Source organism: Anomaloglossus baeobatrachus, chromosome 2, assembly GCF_048569485.1.
Source record: "Anomaloglossus baeobatrachus isolate aAnoBae1 chromosome 2, aAnoBae1.hap1, whole genome shotgun sequence".
In the NCBI taxonomy this organism is placed as follows: domain Eukaryota; kingdom Metazoa; phylum Chordata; class Amphibia; order Anura; family Aromobatidae; genus Anomaloglossus; species Anomaloglossus baeobatrachus.
Window position 1 is genome coordinate 508261698 of NC_134354.1, and position 26939 is coordinate 508288636.

At 40.7% G+C, this 26939-nt stretch overlaps 1 protein-coding gene across 2 annotated transcripts in view; it reads left to right on the forward strand.

Annotated features, from left to right (window-relative positions):
• The window catches only part of FRMPD4 (FERM and PDZ domain containing 4), a 631692-nt gene that overhangs the window by 436955 nt on the left and 167798 nt on the right, over positions 1-26939 (forward strand). For both annotated transcript variants that reach the window (XM_075336517.1, XM_075336515.1), the window contains exon 4: positions 10771-10931. In XM_075336517.1, coding sequence (XP_075192632.1) covers positions 10771-10931 — 161 coding nt within the window. The remainder of the gene's footprint in view (positions 1-10770; positions 10932-26939) is intronic.

Consider the following 26939-nt stretch of genomic DNA (forward strand, 5'->3'; position numbering starts at 1 on the left):
CGTAATATGGCGTTTACTGTCTGCCCCAGAGATTATTGGCTTCCTTTGGATCAACATGTTAGCTTAGGTCATGGGTTAAACTTGATGGACTTAAGTCTACCTTCAACCTTAAAAACTATGACACTATAATCTCACTACTTTCTAATTGGATGTTGATAGATGTAAATATTACAATGCTGTATGCATGAAGGGTAGTTTGAAACTTGTCATTTACATACTCATGCTCATTTTGGAATCTGTAAAAAACTATTTGTAAACATTTTTTAGATTTTTATGAGAAAAGATTATTCCAGTCTATGTTATATGTGATCACATTATTATTGCAGTAACTGTATGTGACACGCCTGCACCAGGGCTGTAGGGTGACTCATTACCAGGCCGCTGTTCTGGCTCTGGGACGTTGCGGTGGTGAGGCCCAGTTCCATCTACCAGGCGGTGTCGTTTAAATATAAAGGGGATGATGACAGTTTATTCGTGAAGCCACCTGTGGTATGCGGCAAGTTAGGTGCCGCTGCTGCGGGATGGGGACCTCTGGGGCAGATGATGATGCAGCTGACATGGTGCAGCTCTCCACTGGTAGAGTTGGGCCCCAGAGTGGATGGGCGTAGTCATAGTAGTAAGTGATGTCAGGGGCTGTAGGGCCGGAGGCGCAGGTGAATAACAGAGCAACACAGGGGTGCAGTCTCAAGGTTTTACTAACTGTAGCAGTTTCCAAGGTAACACGACATGCCAGTGACCTCCTTTGGAGTTCTTGGGTTTCACTGTGATGGGCTCCAGCCGATACCAGGTAGTTCAGAGGTGGAGTCTGGTGCACCTTTCTTATGTGTACCTTCCCTGGTCGCCTTCCTACACTTACTTCTCCCTCCTGCCTTGCTCCCTCGCTCAGCGAACCCTGAGCCAGTGCCCGTGGACTTTTTTGGGTGGTGTGAAGCTCTGTCCCTTGGTCCCTTGGGGTCACCTTCCAGCGAATTTGTGTGCGGATATGGCCTCGGTGCTTGCAGTCACCTCAGCTGCTGCTTTTACAAGCGGAGTACGTAGGTTCTTCTTTAGCCTAGAGACCAGTCCCCAATTTGCGACCAAGTCCTTCCACTCTGTTGCTGTGTGTGGAACAGGGCCACGAGAGCACGGTGCACTTCCCAGGGTTCCAGGGACCCCTTCTGTCTTGTGTCCGGGCTGAGCGGCACAACCTCCAGGCCGCAGGTCTTTTTTGCTCCTCCACTGCTCCTCTCCAACTCCAACTGACTCTCTCCACACTGTGTTCCCACTTTTACTACTATGTTCCTACTCCTAAGACTCCACCCCCCAGCCTGGCTTTGGGTATTGCACTCCCTTGACATGTCTGATGAGGTGTTGCTGAGTCCGGGTATTGTGCTTTGTGTAAACCGGTGCCGACCTCCTCCTTACCCAGGATGGAATACCACACCTCTGGATGAGGTGCAGAACCTCGGTGGTGACTGAAGCCTCAGGGGCACCACATATGTATAGTATGTTATTATGTCCATTAAAATAGCACATTGATATACTGTATTTACCATGGATTCTGTATCATTAGGCTCAAAGACTGGCAAAATAAATAAGCTGTCATCCAACATACATCCCTGACATGGAAAGTGATTGTCAACAATTTATATTTCTTTTCAATTTAAGGTGGTAAAAAAGAAATTAAGGGGAAATGTAATAACCTGTAGATCAATGGGAAATTGTGTAACCTGTAGAAATCAGGAACTAATTGGTAAAACCATCAGTCAACCCAAGGAACAGTGTGAGACAATGATCTTCAGATGCCAAGTAGATTAGTAGGCCACTAAATAGGAGGCTGAGGTATAAAACCACTAGCAATCATGGACAAAGGTGACAAATTGCCAGACAAACATGATAAATAGGTTCACTGGAGTATAGCTTGGAATGGGACATTATAAATGCTGTATAGTAAGAGGCCCTCTTTATAAGTCTGTTGCTAAACAGTGAAGGCACACATATTAAGGCTTCCATCACACGTCTGTGTCACCGGTATGTGTCTGGTCTGTTTCCTCACATACCGGAGATACGGGCACACGTAGACCCATTAAAATCTGTGGGTCTGCGCACACGTGCATGTTTTACCACAGACCGTGTGTACGTGTGGAGCATACGTGCGCCTGTGTGCTCCACACGTAGGCATGTCCATTTTTCTCCGGCATCACGGGTGTCACATGGACACCGTGATCCGTGTCACATGCACCGGAGAAAACACACGTGCTTGTGAAATAAAAAGAATTTCTATACTCACCCTCTCCAACTCTGCTGTCTCTGCTGCTGCTGTCACTCGCTTCAGACCCCTGCTCATTATGCTTATCACATATTCACTCCATTGCGGCCGGAAGCATCAGCAGCGGGGAGTTGGCAGACATGGAGACCGAAGATCAGCACCACGGACAGCAACGCCAGGGACAGGGGAACAGAAAGTTCCCGTTCTCCATGTGTTATCACGGAAAACACATTTAGAACACACGTGTATCATAAATACGGCACACAGAGGACAATACGCACCTTTGATATGTCTGTGAAAAATGTGCGTGATATTCATGGACGTGTGAAAGAGGCCAAACAGGGTAATATTATCCATTTTGGAAAAACTACACAAAATATGTCTGCTGTAGAGGAATAAAACATATTTTCCGATATCTGTACATCTGTTTTTCTTCTACTTTATGCAAAATGATATATTTGCATAGTTTGGTTCCAAGTGGCTTACTTTTCATATTAGATAATTAAAAATGGAGCTAAAAGTAAATGAGTTTGTGCTCAGCATGGCGATTAGTAAAATGAATGCACACTAAGCTATGTTCACTTCTGAAATGTCATTCCAAAAAAATGTCTTGCATCTTGAAGTAGTCTAAATCACTTATAAATACATTCCCTGATGGTACTTTAAACTCCTATATATTTTTCAAAGCCAAATTGTCATTTTTGCCTAACATATGCTCTTCAAGATGGTGTCAACCAAATTCTCTCAGGATACTGGAAAAAATGACCTTCTATTAATAGCCACACTAAATATACCTAGAAGAATAACAGTATAATATAGTGAATTCCAAAAGGATTTAACTGTAGCTTTTATTTGATTAAATCACCCTACCAGAGTTTTATATAAAAAGATAATGCGAAATATGTTTATATTATAATCTTTTGTTTTTAGATACTGTTCTAATATATACATGTTGCTTGTATTTGCCAGGTTCTGCAAAAACAATTTTTTAAAAATTCAATTTTTGACAAATACATTTGTTGCAAATTGCTTGTACTCCAATTATCCTGGAGAAATGTCTACTCCAATGCCCCATTTACACGATAAGTAATTGATTTTGGTATCCAAATACTGAGGTAAAAAACTTAGGCCTCTTTCACACGTCCGTGAAAAACCATGCACGTTTTTCACGGACGTGTCAGAGGTGCGTTTTGCCCTCTGTGACCTGTGTTTATGGGCTACGTGTGTTCTCCGTGTGTTATCCGTGATAACATCCGGAGAGCGGGAACTTTCTACTCACCTGTCCCTGGCATCGCTGTCTGTGGTGCTGATCTTCGGTCTCTGGTCCTGCAGACTCCCCGCTGCTGCTGCTTCCAGCCGCAGTGAAGTGAATATTCAATGAGCATAATGAGCGGTGGTCGGCAGCAAGTGACAGCAGCGGCAGAGACAGGAGGGCAGGAGAAGGTGATTAAAGTTTTGTTTTTTTTCTCACAGATACATGTCTTCTCTCCGGTGCGTGACACACGGAACACATCCGTGTGGTCCGTGTGTGTTACGTGTGACACGTTTGCATTCTGTGTAACACCTGTGATGCTGAAGAGAAAATGGACATGTCAGCGTGAGAAACACACGGACACACGTAAGTACGGAACGCACACACGTTCCGTGCGCAAATACTTACGTGTGTCCAAAACCATAGGAAAACCTAGTTTACTTGTGTACGTGTCTTTGGTACGTGAGAAAACTGCCAAACACATACCAGAGGCACATGCGTGTGAAGGGGGCCTTAGAAATATCAAAGTGACTTCACCACAGAAACGGATAATAACTGGTAGCAAGCAAAAGCCAATTTAATAACATAGTGCACTGATCTTTTTCATGTTTTCTTTTTATTAATCATTTAAACTGCAGTCATTTAACCCTTGCCCAAAAGAATGTAATAAGAAATGCAATGTAGGTAGGTACATATACAGAACGCAATTTGTGACAACAGGTTGCAGTATAGGTATGTTGTGTAGACTAGCAAAACAGTTGGGCAAAAACATACATGGACTGTTTGGGTATGGTCATACTGCCTTTTTTTACGCCTCTAACAAAAAAATGGCATGGGTCTATTAAAGGTTTTTATTGGCTATTTTTAATACATTTTTGGTGGCATGTGAAATGTATCAAAAACATCTGTATCTATATAAATGTTGGCAGGTATATATAAAACCTTTAGTTAGTGACAATAATTAAATACTGATGAAACACTGCAGAGGCAAACAGAGGAAGACCATACATTCTATTTAATTTGGACATAAAGACACAGCGTTTTTTTATTTTTAATGCTTCGCTTGGATTTTATCATATGTGATTAAGTTGATGCAGCTGAACAATACAGCATTTTATGTACTTGAAGTGTCTGCTACAAAATGCTTTGTACTGTAAATATCCATTTGATCCAGTTTGTTTTCCGTAATGATAAAACAGGGTTATATCTGATGCTTTCTTCAAACTCTTCAAACTCTGCTTACGATCTGAAACAGCACTCAATGTACAAAACTATCAAAGTATTGAGATAATTTACAGTTCCTTCTTCAGGAATATTGTAATGGTGAAACTAGACTAAGGTTTTTTTAAATTCAAATGATTTATTTTATCTAAACATTCAAAACATTCAAGTCGCCTAATAGTGAGATCAGCGTTAAGATTCCCACAGAATCTAAAGCTTATCTTAATTTTGCACTGTTGATCAATTACCCCTTTTATTTTGGAATGATTCATCAAAGCTATGGCATGAGAACTGTACTCGTCCCTTGATAACAGAAAGGCAAATCTTAAAAATAAAATCATACGAGTAAAAAGCATTTTTGTATTTTTAGTAGGAAATATATGAGCAAAAGTACATTGAATTGAATATATTTTACAGAGTAACGACATCTAGAAAAAAGCAAAGCAAGGCTAAGTTCCCTAAATATTTGGTGAGTTTTCTACACCACTTAGGTAAATTAGGTTACTTACATTTTTTAACACTGGGTTTTTTTTAGAGTGGGTTTTTAGTCCATGCATTTTAATCGCATTTTTGACAAAAAGATGCTTTGTTTTCTATAAATCCTGATATTTGGCTATGATTAAACTTTACTGATACAATCATATGTGTGTTTTTCGTATATATTTCCAGAGTAGGAACACACTAAAAATGCAAATAGTTATAGTTTTTTACCTGCAAATTTTGTTTATCGAATGCAATTTTATATTGAAAATTTGCTCATAAAACTCAGCATATTCGCAAATTGACATTTTAAATGCCAAGGACATTCTGATAGGAGCTAGAGTTGATCGAACCCACCAAAATTTAATAGCAGCGCACGGAGGTACTAAACCCTAGGTTAATGATAGCACAGGAGTCAATGAGATACCTGCATCACACTAACCTGTAAATGAAAGTAAATAAGCACAAACACAGAGAGAAATCCTTTATTTGGAATAATGTACAAAACACACACCCTCCACCTCTTTATTAACACCCATCACCCTGCAGGTCCAGCGTAATCCACATGAGGTCCCACAGCCGAGCTCTGCTACATCACACAGCCAGCGGCCATAGAGCATGACCGCTGGCTGTGCAGACAATGACTGAGCCGCGATAACTGCACAGCAGGCAGATACTGTCACAGGCTGGGGGCTCATCTGCCTGCAACCAATCACAGATGAGAGGATGGCCGGTGGGTGTGGAAAACATGGAAAGCTGTGTGCATACAATGCACAGTACAGGAAGTGAATGCGCGACTTGGAAGCAGTGTGCCCCCATGACACCGAGTCTCGGTAAGCATGAAACGCTGTTTTATTTCTGTTTTTCTTTATTTTTCAATTATTTTCACCAGTGCCAGTTCCAGAACGTAAACCCGGAATTCCAGATCCGGGTCCAGCACCCAGGCATCTTTGAAACCGCGCGGATCTGAACTTTTACAGTCCGGATCCGCTCAGCCCTAATAGGGACTTTAGATTATGAGTCCAAATGGGGACACTGTTGCTGATGTATGTAAAGTGCTGTGGAATTAATGGTTCTTTGTAAATAAATTAATATTAATATTATTATTAAACACAAGGTTATTTTACATGGCATAAAAAATATCTATGAATTCTACCCACTTTATTGAAACTGTAAAATGCTGCATTTTTGGTACTGCAAAAATATCCAGTTTCAAAAACTCAACAAAAAAAACGTAAGATTACATGCCATTTGCTGAGTCCTGAGAATTAAGACCATTATTTTATTCCAGAGGTAAAATTAAGAATTACTTTATCTAGATAATGCACATAAAATCCCTGTCCCCAAAATGTTTCACATTATATTGTATGAAAACATTACATTACACTAGAGTATTAATGCTCAATGGATATTCAGTATTTGTCACAGTGATCAGGCTAGTATCATCTGCGTCTCTGAGCGATCAGCAGAAGTCACCTGACGGATGTACACAGCTACACTCCTGCTGAAACTGATAAAAAAATGTAACACATTGTAAGAACCTCAAAATGGTACAAAATATAACTCATCCAACAATCTACAAGCATTCATATAGCTACGACGCTGGTGTCACACACCCGTCCCAGATATATGAAGATGTGTTGTCACCGGTCTCGCTCAGCTCCCAATACAAAAGTTAGCAGATCTAGATTACCGCTGTAAGGGGTTAATAAGGACTGGTCCTTTCAGCTTTCTGTTTTAACATGCATTGTATTATGAAATTACAATTTTATAACTTTTTCCCTAGAATTCTGCAGTGTTATTCCTTTCTAATTCCTCCTGGAAATTCATAAATAAATTGATAGTGGATATTGCAATTCCCTTTGCTTACATGGTGTGTTACTATCCACTCTGAGACTGTCAGTACTGATTAGACAGTGTCAGACAATGTAAGAACATACCCATTAACAAGTTGAATGGGAGCACTATGCTGTCAGTGTAGTTATATTAGTCATTTTAGGTACAATGAAATATTGGATAGTTATAAAAAATGGTTTTCCAGAATTGTTCTTTTCATGAGGACTGCAGGTATTTGCCCCAACTGACTTCAGAAGGGAGGAATAGTCATCTTTAATGTCTGATCGATGAAGTAAAAATTCTATAGAAAAAAAAATCGTTTTCAATATTAACTCCTTTGCAACCATATAACATAGTTATATATCTCTAATAAATGTCTCTAACAGTAGCGACCAGAGCTAGCACCGATCACTGATTTTTTTTACCGATTAAGGCCCTGTGCACACGCTGCGGATTTACCGTGGATTTTGCCGCAGATTTGCCATGGAATTGCTGCAGAAAATGTGTCTAACATTGCTGCAGTCATTCCCGAGCAAATCCTATGGGTTTTAAAAAATGCTGTGCGCACACTGCGTATTTTATACCCGCGGATTTACCCGCGGATTTTCCACTGCGGAATTAATGAGCATGTCACTTTTTTTCCCGCATGTACCTGTGGTTTTTGCCATAGATAATGGTAAAAATCGCGGGGACCAATTTGCGGTAATCCGCAGTAAATCCGCGGCAAAACCGCGGTTATTGCAGCGGGTGCTGGATTCTTTCAGAGGGTCCGACATTTTCTTAAGAAAAAGTCACTTTCTAGTGCGCACATAGCCTAAATACATGTCAATTGACATTGGCATTTAACTGGGGCAGTACGTTAGTGCGACTATTAGTCTGTGGATTGGCTTCATAAGAAATTGCTATTTCTCCTATATACTTTGTGCACACTTATTAAGCATTTGTATCTAATTAACCTTATTATTGAACAACTACAGTGCTGTCAGTCAATCCAAAAGATAAATAAACCTAAGAGCTGAATATTTAAGAAAGGTTTTCTTTTTATTAGGATAATATCTAAATGTGCAGAAATATTTGCCAAAATGGGGATTTTTTTTTTGTAATTTGCTTTTGTGCAATATGAACAAAATTGCAGTCATCAACTTCGATTTTTATGAATGATAATAGCCCATGAAATGTTTAAAAATATGAAAAAAAATTATACTCCCCTCACCACTCCACCACTTCTGTTACTCATTTGGCCCTCACTGCATCTTCTTTTTTCCCATCACTCATGGTGACCAGGAGAGTTCTGTGCATACTCGGTGGAATATCATGGGGGTCGTTGGGATGTTATGATGCTGCTGACTTCCTGCGTGCTCGAGCAAAACCCTCCCAGACCCCACGACACCCAACACTCTGTCTCAGCAAAGATCCATCAAGATCAGTAGTGGTTCATAAGACACAGAGAGGACTAGATGGGTGGCGATGAGTAGTGGAGGGACTGAAGAGGTGAATACAGGTTGAGTAACAATTTAATTCATATTTTACATATTACGTTTATTGTGTTCTGGAGTCTGAAAAGACATCAGAGCATATTATAGTACATTAAATCTTCAGAGAACAACTTCTCCATTCTCATCTATAGATATTTGCTATTCAAGTGCAACATATGAAAATATTCAGTTACTCAATGCGTAATTTAAACATGATCAAAAATTTAGGACACTGAAGTTGCCATTTTTACATCTGATCAAAAAAATACAATAAAATGTGATTAAAATGTTGTAAGTATGACAAAATACCATTATTACAAGCAATACTATGCCAAAAGAAAACTACACAGGTCAATCAATGGGAAAAGAAAGTTATACAAAGTTCTGGAAATTAGAAATTGGTGCCAAAAATGTTTTTTTTTTCCAAAGTTCTGAATTTTTTTAACCATTAAAATTTACACAAGTCTGCAAGTTAGATATGAAGAATTATGCTGCAGGTCATTTTTACTGCACATTGACTGGCAAACAACAATTGCAGGATTGCAGTTTTTTCCACCATTTCACCCTCCTTGAATTTCTTCCCTGTTTTTCTGTAAATTATATGGTAAAATGAATATTGTGTCATTCATAACAACAACTTGTCCCACAATACTCAATGGCTATGGTGACTCTAAGAAAAAAAAAAGTTATAGCTCTTGAAAGTAAAGAAGGAAAAAAATTAAAGGGAAAAAATACAAAGAATAGCCTTGTTATGAAAATACAAGATAATTGAATGGAAACTACTCCCTTCCATCAGACCCCTAGTTAATGGAGCCATCATTCACATTGCAATCTTGGTGGATAAAGCTTTAAGACCTTTACAGCCTAGGAAGTACCTATATGTCCTATGTTGTTTCTGTCCCTTTAATGCGGGCTTGCGCGACAAGCCCACATTATTACCCATACATGTCTGCTCATCTGATCTAAAAAATAACTAAAGGTTCAAATCACCCCCCATTTACCACATTTAAAATATAACAATACAAAACTATACAGATATTTTGTATAGCCACTTTCATAAACTCTTAATCAAAATATAAAATCAATTAATCTGATTGATAAAGGACATAGCCAGAAAAAAAAAATCAAAACGCCACAATTACGGTTTTTGGATGCCGTAAGATTGCATTAAAATGCAATAAAAGGCGATCAAACATCGCATCTACCCAAAAATAGTATAATTAAAAACATCAGCCCAAGACACAAAAAATAAGCCATTACTGAGCCCCAGAGCCCGAAAAATGAGAACAGTATAGAAAATTGGTGACCAAAGCACAATTCTTTTTTTTACAAACTTCTGAATTTGTTTTCACTACTTAGATAAAAGTAAAACTATACATGTTTGGTATTTATGAACTTGTACTGACCTGGGGAATCATACTGCCTGGTCATGTTTACCATACAGTTAACATGGTAAATAAAAAAAAATCGTGCACAATTGCACTTTTTTTTGCAATTTCACTGCACTTGATATTTTTTTCCCGATTTCCAGTACAATATGGGACAGATTGAATGGTGTCATAAAAAATACAACTCTTCCGGCAAAAAACAAGCTCTTAAAAGGCCATATAGAAGGAAATATAAAAAAGTTACGGCTCTTGGAAGAAAGGGAGAAAAAAATGAAAAATTGCCAGATAATACAGTTTTCTAAATTCTTACAAAAAATATGTTCCAACTTCGTCAAATTACATAAGACTCGTAATGAAATTAAGGCTTTGTTTTCATGTCACCAATTTGCCTGGTAGGGTAATTATATTTATGCGATCAACCCATATAATTTGTATAGCGGTATGAAACATCATACTGAAGCAGAAAAATCTAAATAAGACTGTTGTTTGCTCATTTTGACTTATTGCGTTACACCTAGTTACTGTATATAAGGTATAGAGATTTTTTTCCTGCTTTGTGCTTATTTTAAAGACGTAATAGAAAATTCTAATCTTAAATGCTAATTCTATAACATTTTCCGCACCATCAGAATCTGTTAACTTAAGTGTAACACAGTTTCTTCTGGGCTAGATATATTGAGATAATTAACGCTTTTTGTCATGTCCTTGGTACTAAATGTGTAATTGCAGAACACAACTAACGAGCGAATTACTAATGGGAATAATGAGAATAAAACTGTTCTTTACAATGGTCTATAGAGCGCTGAGTGATCTGTGTACTATAAGTCTACAAACAAATGAGCTGACCACTTTGTTATATTTGCTCCACAGTCACTTGACACAAACAGCAACATTTGAAGACCCCCGACTTGAAGGTTGCCCAATCAACCCTCCCACACCTAGAAATGTGGAAATGAGGAGAGATCCGGTTCTTGGATTTGGGTTTGTTGCGGGGAGTGAAAAACCAGTTGTCGTTCGTTCTGTAACACCAGGTGAGTGACTGTATTTCATAAAGATTTTGCATGTGATTATTACAGGATCGCTGACTAAACACAGATATAAACAATCTTGCAAGAAAGGGTTTTCTTTTTAAATTTCAAAGAGGTTTTTTAGCGAGTATGGTAAAGGCACTGTGTTTTGGTTTTGACCTTTTGGTGGGCTGAAGAATTACCAAATCCTAGCAATGTCTTGAATCATTGGACAATTGCAGAGGAAACTAATTTGTAGAGAGGTAAAGAGAATGCCCTCTATAGTAAGTATAGAATTAGTTATAAATGGTATTGGCAAGATGCAACAGTTTTTAGACAATTTGTACACCAATTGCTCAATAACAACTCGCCTAATATTGTGTGATCTACAGTACTTTCCAACCCACAAATTCACCAAGCAGAAACACTAGATTCATGCTGCCCAAACCATGAGCAGATTGTATCAGAGCCTGGCTGAACTACTGCAGACAGGTATGTTTTTCTCTGAGGTATCAGAGAAAACATAGTTTGAATAATGGGCCGGGGACCATATACAGAGACTAGTTCAACACCACTCCTGCTCAGTTTCTGCGAGTTCCTCTCTAGGTGATTGACTGGTGTCTCCTACATTTGAACATAAGGAGAGATATGTCAATCAACTAGAGTGGTGTGAATAGAAATGAGGTCTTCATGCTTTCTCTAAAAATCCAGAGCATTTCAGAGAAAAACATACCAGCCGCAATCATACAGCCTGTCTCTGACTCATGCTGCCCATGGTTTGGGCAGCATGAATCAATTGACAGCTTCCCTTTAAGGATTATTGCCATAAAGCTCTGTTCACATTATGCAGCTTACAAAATCACAGCAAAATGTTGACATTCTACAGCTACACAGCCCCCCTTCCCATTTCCTAATGGGTTGTAAGCTTGCGAGCATGGCCCTCATTCCTCCTGTAACTGTTGAACTAGCTGTTATTTTGTAATGTCTTTATTATATACATGTCCCCTCTTAATTGTAAAGTGCTGAGGAATATGTTGGCGTTATATAAATAATTATTATTATTTGCTTATTGTAGGATTGTTTGATATGAGCAATTATATAATCTTTCCCTCAGACAATGCATTCAGAGAGTGGAGGAAAAAAAAACAGTCTCTGCCTCCATCATCTGAATTGGCAAGAGGGAAGACACAACCATAAGACATCTTCCTAACAGTTGGTCAATAGATTACATAGATGGCTCCAGTCCATCAGCGCTAGAGCCAAGGTTACAGAGCAGCACTCCAGCCTCTTATGTAATATGACTTTAAAAGGAACGTATTACGTGGATATGGGGTTAATCTGCAAGTAAATATCCTTCATGGCCGTGTTACTCAAAGTGTGTCTACCGGGAAAAATAGTTCCTCCCGGGAGCTGTGAGCATTCAGTCATTGCGGCATGTATGGAGAGAATATAGTCATCGCTTACTATATTGTTATTAGCAGCTATAAGCAATCCCAGCACTTTGATTGACACCTGGCCCTGCACAGATGCCCCCATAACTGAAAGCTGGCGGCTCCTTGGAAGAGACAAGTTTCTTTTCTCTCGGTCACCTTAGGTAAGGTGATAGAGCTGCACAATAAGTCCACGTACACACATTGAGTATTTCGTGAGTTTTTTATCTCGGTATTTGTAAGTGAAAACCAGGAATGGAATAATCAGACGAAAAGCATAATAGAAACACGTCACCACTTCTGTATTTATTACCCACTCCTGGTTTTAGCTACAAATAGTGAGGTAAAAAATCACCAAGTACTAAATTTGTTTTGTTGCATATATTATTTAGACAGAAAAATCCATGTTTTTAAGAAGCATGTGGATTTCGATGCATTTTCTTGCACCATTTTGATGATTTTTGTGGCCGATTTAATAATTAAGGCTTTCGATTATTTTTTTTTTAGTTTTAATGTGGGGTGTAACAGTATGGTGTAGTTTTCACACCATATTGCTAAGAACACTCTTCAACCCACATAAAGAGAACCAAAAAAGTCGCATTTTGCCAAGGTTTATGAGCAGAAAATTCGTCACAGAAGTTACATACTTTTTTTTATTTTATACACGCATTAAACAAGGAAAAAAATGGTGACATGCACTATAGGCATGCCTTCTTATTAAAATGAGTGGGTAGTTGCCATAAAGTTCATCAACCCTCATTCAGAATGAGTTGAACAAAGAAGAAGATGAGACTACCAAAATCATTATTTTTAGTTGGAAACGGGAAAGGTATAAATTACATAAGAAGACACCAGTTATATTCACTCCAGATACAAATCCAAAAGAGTCTATACAGCTCAGTTCTAAACTATATTCAATACGTTAATTTTTTATGGTATTATGACTTTTACTTACACTTGTTCTATGCTTTACCCAATTTACGATCCTCAAAATTGTATTTCTTCTCGTGTGAAGATCATTGGCTATTTTTGTTAATCAAACTGCATGTACTGTTAATAGTATGAGCATTACATATGCTGAAGGATACCCAGGGTTGCCAGCCATCCAGATTGCAGGACAGACCATAAAAATAGGGCATTTTCTTGCAGAGTACAGCAAAAGTAAGGCGTTTGTGATGTTTTTGAAGCTGTAGAAACTTATGTGGTATAGTTTTTACTAATTATCATCCTTTTACTGTTAACAATGAACAAAACCCTCCAAAAATGAGCTGGAGCAGGAGTTGGTATACATGTGAATTATAAGCACGTGTTCACACTGACCATTAAATAAACAAAACCCCGGATAAAAATGATAAGGAGATATACCTGGCTGTAAATATGTAACATTTGCTTTGGCTCATCATTTTTTTGTTTTTTTGTAAACTCTTGTACGCAATACAAATACGGTATGGCCCCCTTTTCACTGAGCTGGACATTTCATCTATAGTGCTTCCCATGGCTGAGTGTCCATAGTTTGGACCCAGCTACTCTCTGCCCTTATTCTGATTGAGGTCTGTTCTGACACATGGTAAGATTTTAATACTAGAGAGTGTTAGGGGTACTTTACACGCTGCGACATCGCTACCGATATATCGTCGGGGTCACGTCGTTAGTGAAGCACATCTGGCACCGGTAGTGACATCGCAGCATGTAACACAAATGAACGACGATCAATGATCGCAAAATCGTTCCAAAACGGTGATCGTTGACACGTTGTTCATTTCCTTAATATCGCTGCTGCCACTGGTACGATGTTGTTCGTCCTTCCTGCGGCATCACACATCGCTACGTGTGACACCGCGGCAGCGACAAACATCTCCTTACCTGCGTCCACCAGCAATGTGGAAGGAAGGAGGTGGGCGGGATGTTACGTTCCGCTCATCTCCGCCCCTCCGCTTCTATTAGCCGAGCCGCTTAGTGACGAGGCAGTGACGTCGTTATGACGCTGAATGCACCTCCCCCTTGAAGGAGGGATTGTTCGGCGGTCACAGCGATGTCGCCGACTAGGTATGTGCGTGTGACGTTGCCATAGCGATAATGTTCGCTACGGCAGCGAGCACCAAATATCGCACGAGCGACGGGGGCGGAGCTATCGCGCTCGACATTGCTAGCAATGTCGCAGCATGTAAAGCATCCTTTAGGTACCATCCCAATTTGGGTTCACCTTGTCACAGTGGGATGGCTTTATGCTTCTTTGATCAAAAATAGTGTTTACTAAGTACCCTATGTTCATTTATAAGCATTATTGCTTTTTACTTATTTACAGCAGGGTATATATCCATATTATTTTAAACTTTGGTTTTGTTAGTTTACAATGAATGCAACTAATGTCTTTGTATCAGAAGCATGAGCTGTAGACATGTATAACATATAATCATAATGATTTATCATGGTTTTCTAGTGTGCCTGTTAAAAATATTCTGTCCAGAAAAACAAAAAGTCAAGTTGGCAAACTGGGGAGACTTGACAATGGGGTGTAGATGCAGACACACAATCGGCACACTCAGTGTGATATTAATGGTGCCACTAGAAGTATTGTCTATTTGTCTTCTTTAGAGGCTACTTTATGAAAGGCTTAGATTTTTAGTTTTAGTTTCTATTGACTTTTGTAAAGTATAGACTTAAATCATAAGCTTTGCTAGTTGCTTATTTGCTTACATTAAATTTCAATAAAATGTAAAGGGAAGGTAAAAAAAAGTAAAATTGGGAAAAGGTAATATTGTCTTTGAGGTAAAATATAACATTTATTTATGTGGTAAATATTTATGATATGTAGAATTTAACTATTTTATTTAAAATCAGAATTCCCAATAGGTTTATGACAGCGCTATACTTCCTGCTTGTCAAGTCATAAAAGGGATTATTTCATTTAGCAGATTTCCTTTAGAAGTAATGCATATCTATATTCTTGCATTCATGGTTTTCATGCTTTAGCATTTCAGAGTGCCACTGTCTCTTTTTTTGGTATTTTATGTCATGTTCAGTTATGCGCCTGTTCACATTGCAGTTTGGTGTGTGCCGTCAGTCTTTTTGTCTACGTTAATGGGGGTCATACCTTCGTGCATCCCTCCCCCACTAGCCACAGGTGATTTTATCCTATATAGCATATTCCTACTTGCCCATACACAGGAGGTTTTTAAACTCAGAGAGAGACTTCAGTTCAGAGTAGGTACCCAGTATACGAGGTATACCATGACGTGGCGACTGGGCAGATATAAAGATGGCCGTTTTTGTATGCTAAATATCTTAATTCTTCTTAGATTTTCTTTAGCAGTAATGCATATCTACATTCTTACATTCATGGTTTTCATGCGGCATTCATTTCAGCATTTCAGAGTGCAACTGTCTCCGTTTTTTGTCATTTCCTCCTGAAAGAGTCGACGGGTTCACACACATTTGAAAGACGTCATGGGCGCATACCTTTAGGAGATGTTTATTCAGGAAATTTATTTAAAGCAATTCTAACATTCATATTGATCGCATGTAAAAGCAGAATGGTTGTGATTCAATAGATTATAGATGAATAATTATTGATTATACTCATTAAGTTTCACTACATCCATTGCTTTCCAATCTTAGTGCTATAAGAGATAGAACACAGGTTGCACGCTATATATTGGCAATGAAATCAATTTATTTTACATAGGTCTTAGATTTAATATAAGATGCAGGGACCTTCTATTATGTGGGGGATTGTATTTTATTTGTTTGCATTTGGGGTAAATCTAAATGACATCCATGTTTCAAACTGTAAAATCTGGAAAAGTATGTCTTCAAGTTCACAAAGACGCCCAATAATTGTAGGTTTTATGAAAAGCATGCTCAAAATATGAATTTTAGACTAAAAGATTGCTTTTCTCTGTGTTTTTTTTGGGAATTTCAATATTTTTTTTAAATCACATTAAAAGTTATTTTTCTTTTACACTAACAATGCATTATTCTACTTCTGCATCCATTGTGATCTGTGTCATTATGACAGCAGCTGTAATTAGGGAAGCATCGCTCCATTAAGGGACTGTGTCAGTATAGAATGACTGTTCAAACCAAGCATAGGTGCTTGATCATGTTAAGGTCAAAAATTTTAAGGGAATCTTTCACCAGGTTTTTGCCACCTAATCTGAGAGCAGCATAATGTAGGGGGCAGAGACCCTGATTTCAGTGATGTGCCACTTTCTGGGCTGTTTAGTGTAGTTTTAATAAAATCACTGATTAATCAGCAGTCGATTATCATTAGAGGACTACTTGGCCTGCTTCCAGGTAATCCAGCATATTCATGAGCTCTGTATAACTGCTAGATCTACAGCAGAGAAAAAAACATTGATTTTATCAAAATGACAGCAAATAGCTCAGTAACTGACACATCACTGGATTCAGGGGGTCTGTTTCTACATTATGCTGCTCTCAGATGAGCGAGCAAACACCTGGTGCCAGATTCCCTATACATGCAGCTTTCTACCTGCTTGGTTTTCATCTATCTGTTTCCTTCTCTGGCTCTATTAATCTATCAAATATGAGAAGACAATGGAGATAGATGGAAAACAAGTAGGTGGGAAGGTGCACTTAAATGACTAGCCCCGCCATGATGCACCCAGCGCCTGTGACGCACCCCAGGGCCTTGGGATACTCGGTCCGTGGCCTTGAATCACAGGGACGTGTCACGGGAATGGCTGGTGCCCGGTTTCGTGACCCTGGAGTCGCTTAAAAAAGGGGAAAAATAAAAAGGAAAATGTTTTTCGTGATGCCATTTGTGGTATGCGACTATGTGGGGAAAGCCGCCGCTGCAAAGTCTCTCACTACTAGGACTGGTGGTATTAAGCAGCTTGGATGTTCTGTCCCTCCGCAAGTAGAGCTAAGCCCCAGGGGAAAATAATGGTAGTTGTAGTATGATGGAAGCTGGTGATGCAGAGGTGTAGGAAGAATTCAGACAACACAGGGGCTGCAGTTTAACTTGTGCTTTACTCACTGGTTCGGAGTAGCTGCAACCCGGCTGGTGCTGGTCTCTATCAATCTGGGCCTCTGGTAAACCGGTATTCCCTTGATCCCAGTGCTAGTGTAGTGACCTGGTGACCTTTACTTCCATGCACCTGTCTGTAGTTGATGGTGTGACGACATGGACTCTCATGGGTTAAAGTTTCTTAAAATTCAGGCAGACAGCATGATAGATAGCTTATAGACGGGGGAGAAGTCCCTCATTGTTTTTACAAGACTCTTGTTGTCTCAATATAATTGTGTTGGCCACTGAAAGCCAGACGTATTGTTCTCCAGACTTTTCCAGTAACCATTGTATTGTAGTTGTGTATTGCTAATGTGATTACCTTAGTAGCCATTGTCGAGTCTGTGACTTGCAGACTTCATGTAGATATCTTCAGTCTTTCTATGCAGACCATTTAAATGAACATTATCCATGCAGCTTGAGATTCATCCAATGGGAGAGGCGATATTGTCCAACCAATCGATGAGGACGCAGTGTATCCAAGTGGAAGGCTGTGGCTATAAAAAGGGACTTCTTTAAGCCACCAGGTGGTTGATGGATGCTGATGGATCCAGTCTAAGCTCTTCGGAGCTGACTAGAAGATCAGGATATCTTATGGCTTCAATCTAGGGACTCCGGTTCTGGTTGGAGACCATATCCACAGCCTTGGGATTTCGACCCCGGCTGCCAGGATTGTATCATCATACCAGGAATACCTAAGGAGGACACTCAGGTTGGGACAGTTCAGTCACCTGTTACAGACTTTGCAGACCTCAGCCAGCTTCCTAAATCTGGTGTTATTCCAGTCATGGTGGGTGCCCGCCGAAAGCGGGGTGCTGCTGGATTGGAGTAAGTAGCCCTGGAACCTGTGAGGCATGGACATTCTAAATCCCTGGTGAGCCAGCGGAAGGGTGAGACTCTGTTGCCTGTTACATTTGTGTGTTTTGCTGGTTATGTGTTATGTGCCGTTAATTGTTTGGGAATCCAATAAAGTCTAATTATTGTGGTTCACTCACCCTGTGTTGTCTGAGTAGTGTTACGCCCATGGTTAAGGAGGCCGGCGTTCATTTGGGATGAGCCCTGAGCCACGCTGTCTTTCTAAAGGCGGCGGGTTTTAGTGGACGAGAGCACCCACTGAGCCCCGTGTCTCCACAGATGGGTCCCATGGCCTGAAGCATTCTGGGGTCCCCTCCTGTTGTCACAGTCCTGGCTCATATGGCAGGCAGCTTGAACCTCTCTTGTGTTGGATCTCTGTCCCAGTTCCCGGGTTCCCTCTTTGCTGCTGTGCCCCGGCCACTAACGTTGGTGAGGAACCCTGATGATTCCCTCACCGGGCAGATTTATCAGGTGAGCTTGAAGCGTCTTCCTGAACTAGGGCACTGCACCCTGTTGGAGCTCGGTCCTGTGAGTACTCACACCATATTCTCCCTGGCGACTGTACGCCTTGAGCCTAATAAGTCACTTTACACTTTTTCCATGATCAAGTCTTGTAGTAACCTTGTGATCCAATAAAAGATGGACGTTCCATTAGCTGCTGTCAATCTTGACTGGTTAAAGGTTGAAATGTCTGTAAAAAGAGATTAACTGATTCTAGTCATTACATAAGGGCTTCAGGGCCGCATGGGACACCAGGGAAGGGCTTAACAGCCACATAAGAAGGTGTTTTAAAGGGGTTAAACACAATGGAATATTTGTCATAAAGTTGGAGTTCTTATGCTTGGATATTTGAATTTACACAGGTTATACAATCTTTTTATCTTAAGACTGCTTGAGGCTGGTTTCAGACGTCCGTGTTTTAGGTACGTGTGACATCTGTTTTTAACACGGATGTCACACGTACCCGTTACCCTATTGTGCACTCTCACAAGGCCGTGTTTTCACACGGATCATGTGGCCCCGCTATTTCACACGAAGATGTGCCCGTTTTTTCTCCAGCAGCACGGGTGTCACACGGACCGCACACTGATGTGATCTGTGTGACATCAGTGTGACACGTACCGGAGAAAACACGTGTTTTTAAATAAAAAGATTTTCTATATTTACCTGTATCCAGCGATTCTGTCTCCGGCTCTTCTGCGTCCCGCTTCTGACCCCCGCTAATTATTTTCACTGATTATTCACCGCGTTGAGCAGCTGAGAGCAGGGGCATCGCGGTGACAGCAAAAGAGACAGCACCGCCAAGGACAGCACCACCGAGGACAGCATTGCTAGGGACATCGCTAGTGACAAGTGAGTATCCTGCCAGCAGTGTGTGCAGGGACGTCCAGGAGGTCATCATATTTCCCAATGAACTCTGATGACCTCCTGATGACACCCCTGTGACAAATGCTCTACAGAAAGTGTCATGATGGTGACATCCAGAGGTTCATGAGAGTTCATTGGGAACCCTGATGAGTCCCTGGATGTCACTGCACAAACTGCTGTATACTCACCTGTCACCGGCGATGTCCCCGGTGTTGTCTCCGGCGGTGCTGTCCTCGGCTGTGCTATACCCAGCCTGTCCCCGCAATGTTCCGGATTCCAGATTCTCAGGCAGTGAATAATCAATGAAAATAATGAGCGGGAATCGGGAGCGGGACGCAGCAGAGCCGGAGACAGCATCGCTGGATACAGTTAAATCTAGAACATCTTTTCATTACAGAGACACGTGTTTTACCCATACGTGTCACACAGAAGCAAACACGGCTGTCACACGGATGTCACACGTGTGACACACGGGTGACACACGTGTAACACATGTATGACACACATATGACCATAACCATGTGTGTGACTGGTACCTGATTAAAAACGGACGTCTGAAACCAGCCTTATACGCAGCGACATTGCTAGCAATGTCGCTCGTGAAAGCACCCACCCCCATCGTTTGTGCGTCACGGGCATATCGCTGCCCGTGGCGCACAATATCACTAGGACGCGTCACACATACTTACCTTCCTAGCGACGTCGTTGTGGGCGGCGAACAACCTCTTTTTTAAGGGGGAGGTTTGTTCGCCGTCACAGCGACATCACGCAGCGGCCCGAAAATAGAAGCGGAGGGGCAGAGACCAGTCGCATTAACGACACGCCCACCTCATTGCCGGAGGACGCAGGAACGCTGTTGTTCATCGTTCCCGGCGTGTCACACATAGCAATGTGTGATGCCTCAGGAAAGACGAACAACCTGCGTCCAGAACGAGCAACGATCTTTTGAAAATGAACGACGTGTCAACGATCAACGATTAGGTGAGTATTTCTGATAGTTAACACTCGCTCGTAGATGTTACATGCAACGACGTTGCTAACGAGGACTGTCTTGGAATTTCAGGACAGTTGGCAAGCTAGCAACTTAGAATTAATTCACTTTTGAAAACTCTAAAGGCCGCTTTACACGCAACAACGTATCTAACGATATGTCGTCAGGGTCACTGAATTCATGAAGCACATCCGGCCTTGTTAGCGACGTCATTGCGTATGACATATACGAGCGACCGCTAACGATCAAAATTACTCACCATATCGTTGATTGTTTGTCCGGTCGCTCTAATACCGATTATCGTTGCTGTTGCAGGCCGCAGGTTGTTCGTCGTTCCTGCAGCATCACACATCACTATGTGTGACACCGCAGGAACGAGAAACATCACCGTTCCTGTGGCCGCCCGCAATGAGGAAGGAAGGAGGTGGGCGGAATGTTTAGCCCGCTCATCTCCGCCCCTCTACTTCTATTGGGTGGGCCACTTAGTGACGCCGCACGAACCGCCCCCCTTAGAAAGGAGGCGGTTCGCCGGCCACAGCGACATCGCTAGGCAGGTAAGTATGTGTGACGGGTGTAAGCGATGTTGTGTGCCACTGGCAGCGATTTGCCCATAACGCACAACCGACAGGGGCAGGTATGTTCGCCAGCAACCTCGCTAGCGATATCGCTGTGTGTAAAGTGACCTTAAGTGTTCTAACTGCCCAATCCATTCAGTGTAATCCTTATCTGGCCTTTATGGCAGAGTGGCAAGAAGAAAGGCATTTCTCCAAGATATCCATAAAAAGTGTAGTTTAAAGTTTGCCACAAGCCACCTTGCAGACACACCAAACGTGGAAGAAGGTGCGCTGGTCAGATGAAATCAAAATCAAATTTTTTGGGCACAATGCCAAACAATATGTAAAAGGAACACAGCGCATCACCCTGAAAACACCATCCCCACTGTCAAACATGGTGGTGGCAGCATCATGGTTTGGGCCTGCTTTTCTTTAGCAGGGTCAGGGAAGATGGTTATAAATGATGTGAAGATGGATGGAGCCAAATACAGGACCATTCTTGAAGAAATCCTGCTGAGACTGGGACGGAGATTTGTCTTCCAACAAGACAATGATCCCAAACATAAAGAAAAATCTACAATGGAATGGTTCACAAATAAACCTATCCAGGTGTTAGAATGGCCAAGTCAAAGTCCAGACCTGAATCCAATCGAGTATCTGTGGAAAGAGCTGAAAACTGCTGTTCACAAACGCTCTCCATCCAACCTCACTCAGCTCCAGCTATTTGCAAAGGAAGAATGGGCAAGAATTTCAGTCTCTCAAAGTGCAAAACTGATAGAGGCATACCCCAAATGACTTGCAGCTGTAATTGCAGCAAAAGGTGGTGCTACAAAGTATTAACTTAAAGGGGACGAATAATATTGCACGCCCCACTTTTCAGTTATTTATTTTTTAAAAAAAGTTTAAAACAAGCAATACATTTCGTTCAACTTCACAATTGTGTCCCACTTGTTGTTGATTCTTCACCATAACTTTAAACTTTTTATCTTTATGTTTGAAGCATGAAATGTGGGAAATGGTTGAAAAATTCAAGAGGGCCAAATATTTTTGCAAGGCACTGTATAAAGTGCGCTGTTCCTATGCTATTTAAGCCTTGAGTAGTTGAAGGGGCATTGTTTCCCCAGACTAGTCAGCCATCTTTCCTTGTAATCACATCCCTTTGGGCGTGAGAATATGATTTCCACTAGTCGGCGTCACAAACAAAAACCTTGTATATGCGCATCTCATTCCAGCAGCATCAGTGCGCCTCAGAAGCCAGTTGTACGATGTTTGGCTTCATTTAGGCGCAGTACAACTGATCGGAAGAACAACTTCTGCACTTCCCATCACGAGCAGTGCGCCTCTCTAAAATGTGTACACCCGGCTTCTGAGGTGCACTAATGTTGCTGGAATTGGCCGCGCACATGCGCGAGATTAGAGCTGGCAGTAACACTGGCTTGTGGATACCACGTTAACATGCCCGCAAGGGCCTGACAACACGGAGAGAGGGCTGACTAGTCTGGATAAACAATGACCCCTTAACTAGTCAATGCCTAGTTAACAGAGACAGCACAATTTACAAGTAATATTTTTAAACATTGATATTAGTGAATAGCATTATACAGGGCTGGTTAGGGAGGGAATTTGGGCATACAGGTATGAATGCTCCTGGGCTGGAAGTATAAGGGACCTGACAGGTTTCCTTTAAAGACATTTATTAAAAAGTAGGGAAGAGAATTCTGTCAATCATTGTTAAAACATACATTTCTTTGAATATCATTAACAACAAGTAAAATTTGAATGAAATAATTTCTTAATTTCCCTGCAGTTATTATATTTCAGAGTGAAATAATAACTGAAATGAAACAGCTGATAAATGAATCTATACTAACAGCCATTTTCTTTCACTCTGGTTGATTCTTGAAGTAAGCCTCATTCGTATGCAGCATCTAGCTTGTTACAGACTGTTCCAGGAGGACAGACGTCACATTTTGGGACACAGCTGACATAAAGTACTGCAATCAGAGAATACAAATAAGCAAACACGTACGCAACCAGAGGGTCATGTATTTATATAGCAGAGATGTAAGAAAACTGTAATGGGAAACATAATATTTCTGTTTTGTAGTTAATAGAGACATTTAGAAGGTACCTGTGCTAAAAGTATACAGCTGGTAAACTGTAATGGTTGTCACGGCCAAGGTTATTGGAGACAATCAAGATGCTGTTTAATATTTACCTCATGTCCTGTGACATAAATGTCAGCTTTACCCAATGGGTTTAGCAACAGCTTTCATTTTACTTTAAAGGGAACCTGTCACCACTTTTTTGGCCTATAAGTTGCAGCCACCACTACCGGGCTCTTTTATACAGCATTCTAACATGCTGTATATAAGAGCCCAGGCCGGGGGTATAACATAAAAAACACTTTATAATATTTACCTAACGATTGCGCTATGGGCCTTATGGACGTCTCTGTTGTCCCGTGCTGGTGCCGCCTCTTTTGGCCATCTTTGTGCTTCTTCTTCTCTAGCCGCAGTGCATGACGGGTCCGACATCCTACACACTAGCCGGCATTCAGGTCCTGAGCAGGTGAGTATGTATGACGTAGCGACGTCATGCACCAGGGCTTCAGAAAGAGGACAAGAGGGCCGAAAGGGGAGGTGCCGGCACTGGACAACAGAGACACCCATAAGGCCCACAGCGCGACCGTTAGGGGAGTATTATAAAGTGTTTATTATGTTATACCCACAGCCTGGGCTTGTTAGAATGCTGCATATAAGAGCCCGGTAGTGGTGGCCGCAGCTTATAGGCCAAAAAAGTGGTGACAGGTTCCCTTTAAATCTAAATTTTTTTAACAGAGTATCAATCACAATAGGGATTATGAGCATTAATGTACTTAATGTGGCAGATGAATCCCTATTAAAGCCATGCTGTAGTCTCATATGAAGTGCAACGACCGGGAAAAGCTTTTGCACAACACAGACTGTGAAAGCTCCTCTGGTCCTGTATTAGTACTGTATATATTTTTTAGTATTGTTTTAAGGTAATAGTTAAACACATTTATAGTTTCAAACACTAAACTCACTCAGAAATTATATTTGTGCATTTAACAGTTTTTCATGGTTCAATGGTTTTCAATTTACCAATTATATCCTGCTTGTCACTTGTCATAAATAAGTATTTTTTCACCGGATCTAAATGACTTCTGTTCTCCTAAGTCTTGTTTCATTTTTATTTTTGTTCCTGTACCCCTCCATTATTGAGATTGGTCCCCCCTTTCTTTTTGTAAACTGTATATTTATACATCAAGTTTTTTAGTAGCAATGTTTTTAGGCATTTGTATTACTTTTTGCAAAGTCAAAAGTTTACATACACTAAAGGCCGCTTTACACGCTACAATTTATCTGACGATCTGATTAGCGATGTGACAAGCCCAGATCGTAGTTACGATTTGCCGAGATCACACATAGGTCGTTTATTAGCGGTCACACGTAACGATCTCACATGCGACGCAAAATTGTTCAGCAATATATTGTTTGACCAAGGCTGTCATGTGCATGTTGTTCATCGTTTGCAGAGTGTCAAACTTACCAATATGTCTGCTGCATTCCAAATGATGAACAATATTTTGAAACTGAACGACATGTCAACGATTTTCAACCTATTTGCAATCGTTCGGAGTTGCACGTAGGTGTCACACGCAACGATGTCGCTAACGATGCCGGATGTGCGTCACGGAATCTGTGACCCAGATGACATATCGTCAGATAAATCGTAGCGTGTAACGCCGCCTTTAGAGTACTATGCTTGGGAACAATTTGGGACAGCCCCTATAATGATGTCATGTCTTTGGAAACGTCTGATAGGTTTATTGGCAACATCTCAGTTATTTAGAGATACACTTGTATGTATTTTAATGCACACCTACATTACAGTTCATTACAGTGTCTTTTCCATGAAAACTCATACTTTTATTTATCAATTGAGTTGCATAATGAATAGAAAATATAGTCCAGACATTGACTAGGTTAAAAATAATGATTTTTACTTGAAATAATAATTTTCTATTTGGAGGTGTGCTTTGGGTAATTGTCCTGTTGTAGGATAAAATTGGCTCCAATCAAGCGCTGTCCACAGGATATGAAATGGAGTGATAGCCTTCCTTATTCAAAATCCCTTTTACATTGTACAAATCTCCCACTTTACCAGCACCAAAGCAACCCCAGAGCATCACATTACCTCCACCATGCTTGACAGATGGCATCAGGCACTCTTCCAGCATCTGTTCAGTAGTTCTGCATCTCACAAATGTTCATCTGTGTGATCCAAACACCTCAAACTTAGATTTGTCTGTCCATAACACCTTTTTTCAAATCTTCCTATGTCCAATGTCTGAGTTCTTTTGCCCATAATAATCTTTTCCTTTTATTAGCCAGTCTCAGATATGGCTTTTTCTTTGCCACTCTGCCTTGAAGGCCAGCATCCCGGAGTCGCCTCTTCACTTTAGACATTGACACTGGCATCTTGCGGGTACTATTTAAAGAAGCTACCAGTTGAGGACCTTTGAGGCGTCGATTTCTCAAACTAGAGACTCTAATGTACTTGTCTTGTTGCTCAGTTGTGCAGCACGGCCTCCCACTTCTCTTTCTACTCTGGTTAGAGCCTGTTTATGCTCTCCTCTGAAGGGAGTAGTACACACTGTTGTAGGAAATATTCAGTTTCTTGACAATTTCTCGCATGGAATATCCTTCATTTCTAAGAACAAGAATAGACTGTCGAGTTTCACATGAAAGTTCCCTTTTTTTAGTCATTTTGAGAATTTAATGGTACCAACAAATGTAATGCTCCAGATTTTCAACTAGCTCAAACAAAGGTCAGTTTTATGGCTTCTCTAATCAGCAAAACTGTTTTCAGGTGTGCTAACATACTTGCACAAGGGTTTTCAAGGGATTTCTAAACATCCATTAGCCTTCTAATACAGTTAGCAAACACAATGTACAATTAGAACACTGGAGTGGTGGTTGTTGGAAAATGGGACTCTATACACCTATGTAGATATTGCATTAAAAAACAGACGTTTGCAGCTTGAATAGTCATTTATCACATTAACAATGTATAGAGTGTATTTCTGTTTAATTTACTTTTAAGGCCCCGTCACACACAGAGATAAATCTTTGGCAGATCTGTGGTTGCAGTGAAATCATGGACATATTGGTCCATTTGTACACAGCCACAAACCTGGCACTGATTGTCCACAATTTTACAGCAACCGCAGATTTATCTCTGTGTGTGACAGGGCCTTTAGTTTCATTGAAAAAAAAATGTGCTTTTCTTTCAGTGTCTGGGGATGATGCCCAATGTGGTAGTGTCTCCTTCTCTCATATATTTCTGAAAAGCTTCATCATTGTCCACCTCAGGATTGTTTTGCCCAGACGAAGGCTCTGAACATAAGAGCTGAAATGCTGGCAAACCATTGGTGTGACTTTTTGCAGAAAACACAAAATAAAATACAATTATTTTTCACATCCCTATGTGTGCCAGAAATGTTAATTTATTTTAAGTTCCCAAACTGTCTTCAGGACAGTCACCTATACCAGCAGCAGTCACATTTCCGTATAACTAGAACCAAGTGTACAATTCATGCTCCTTTGTAAAATGTAACAAAATATTTTCAATGTGTAGATTTTAAGTTTCTTCATGATAACATTAATTTCTTTTGTAACATAAATTTGAACTCTTTGGACAATTGCTGCAGAACAGCAAGAACATCTTGAACATTCTGGCACAGCAGGGATATGATGCACTTGGTGCCGAATAATC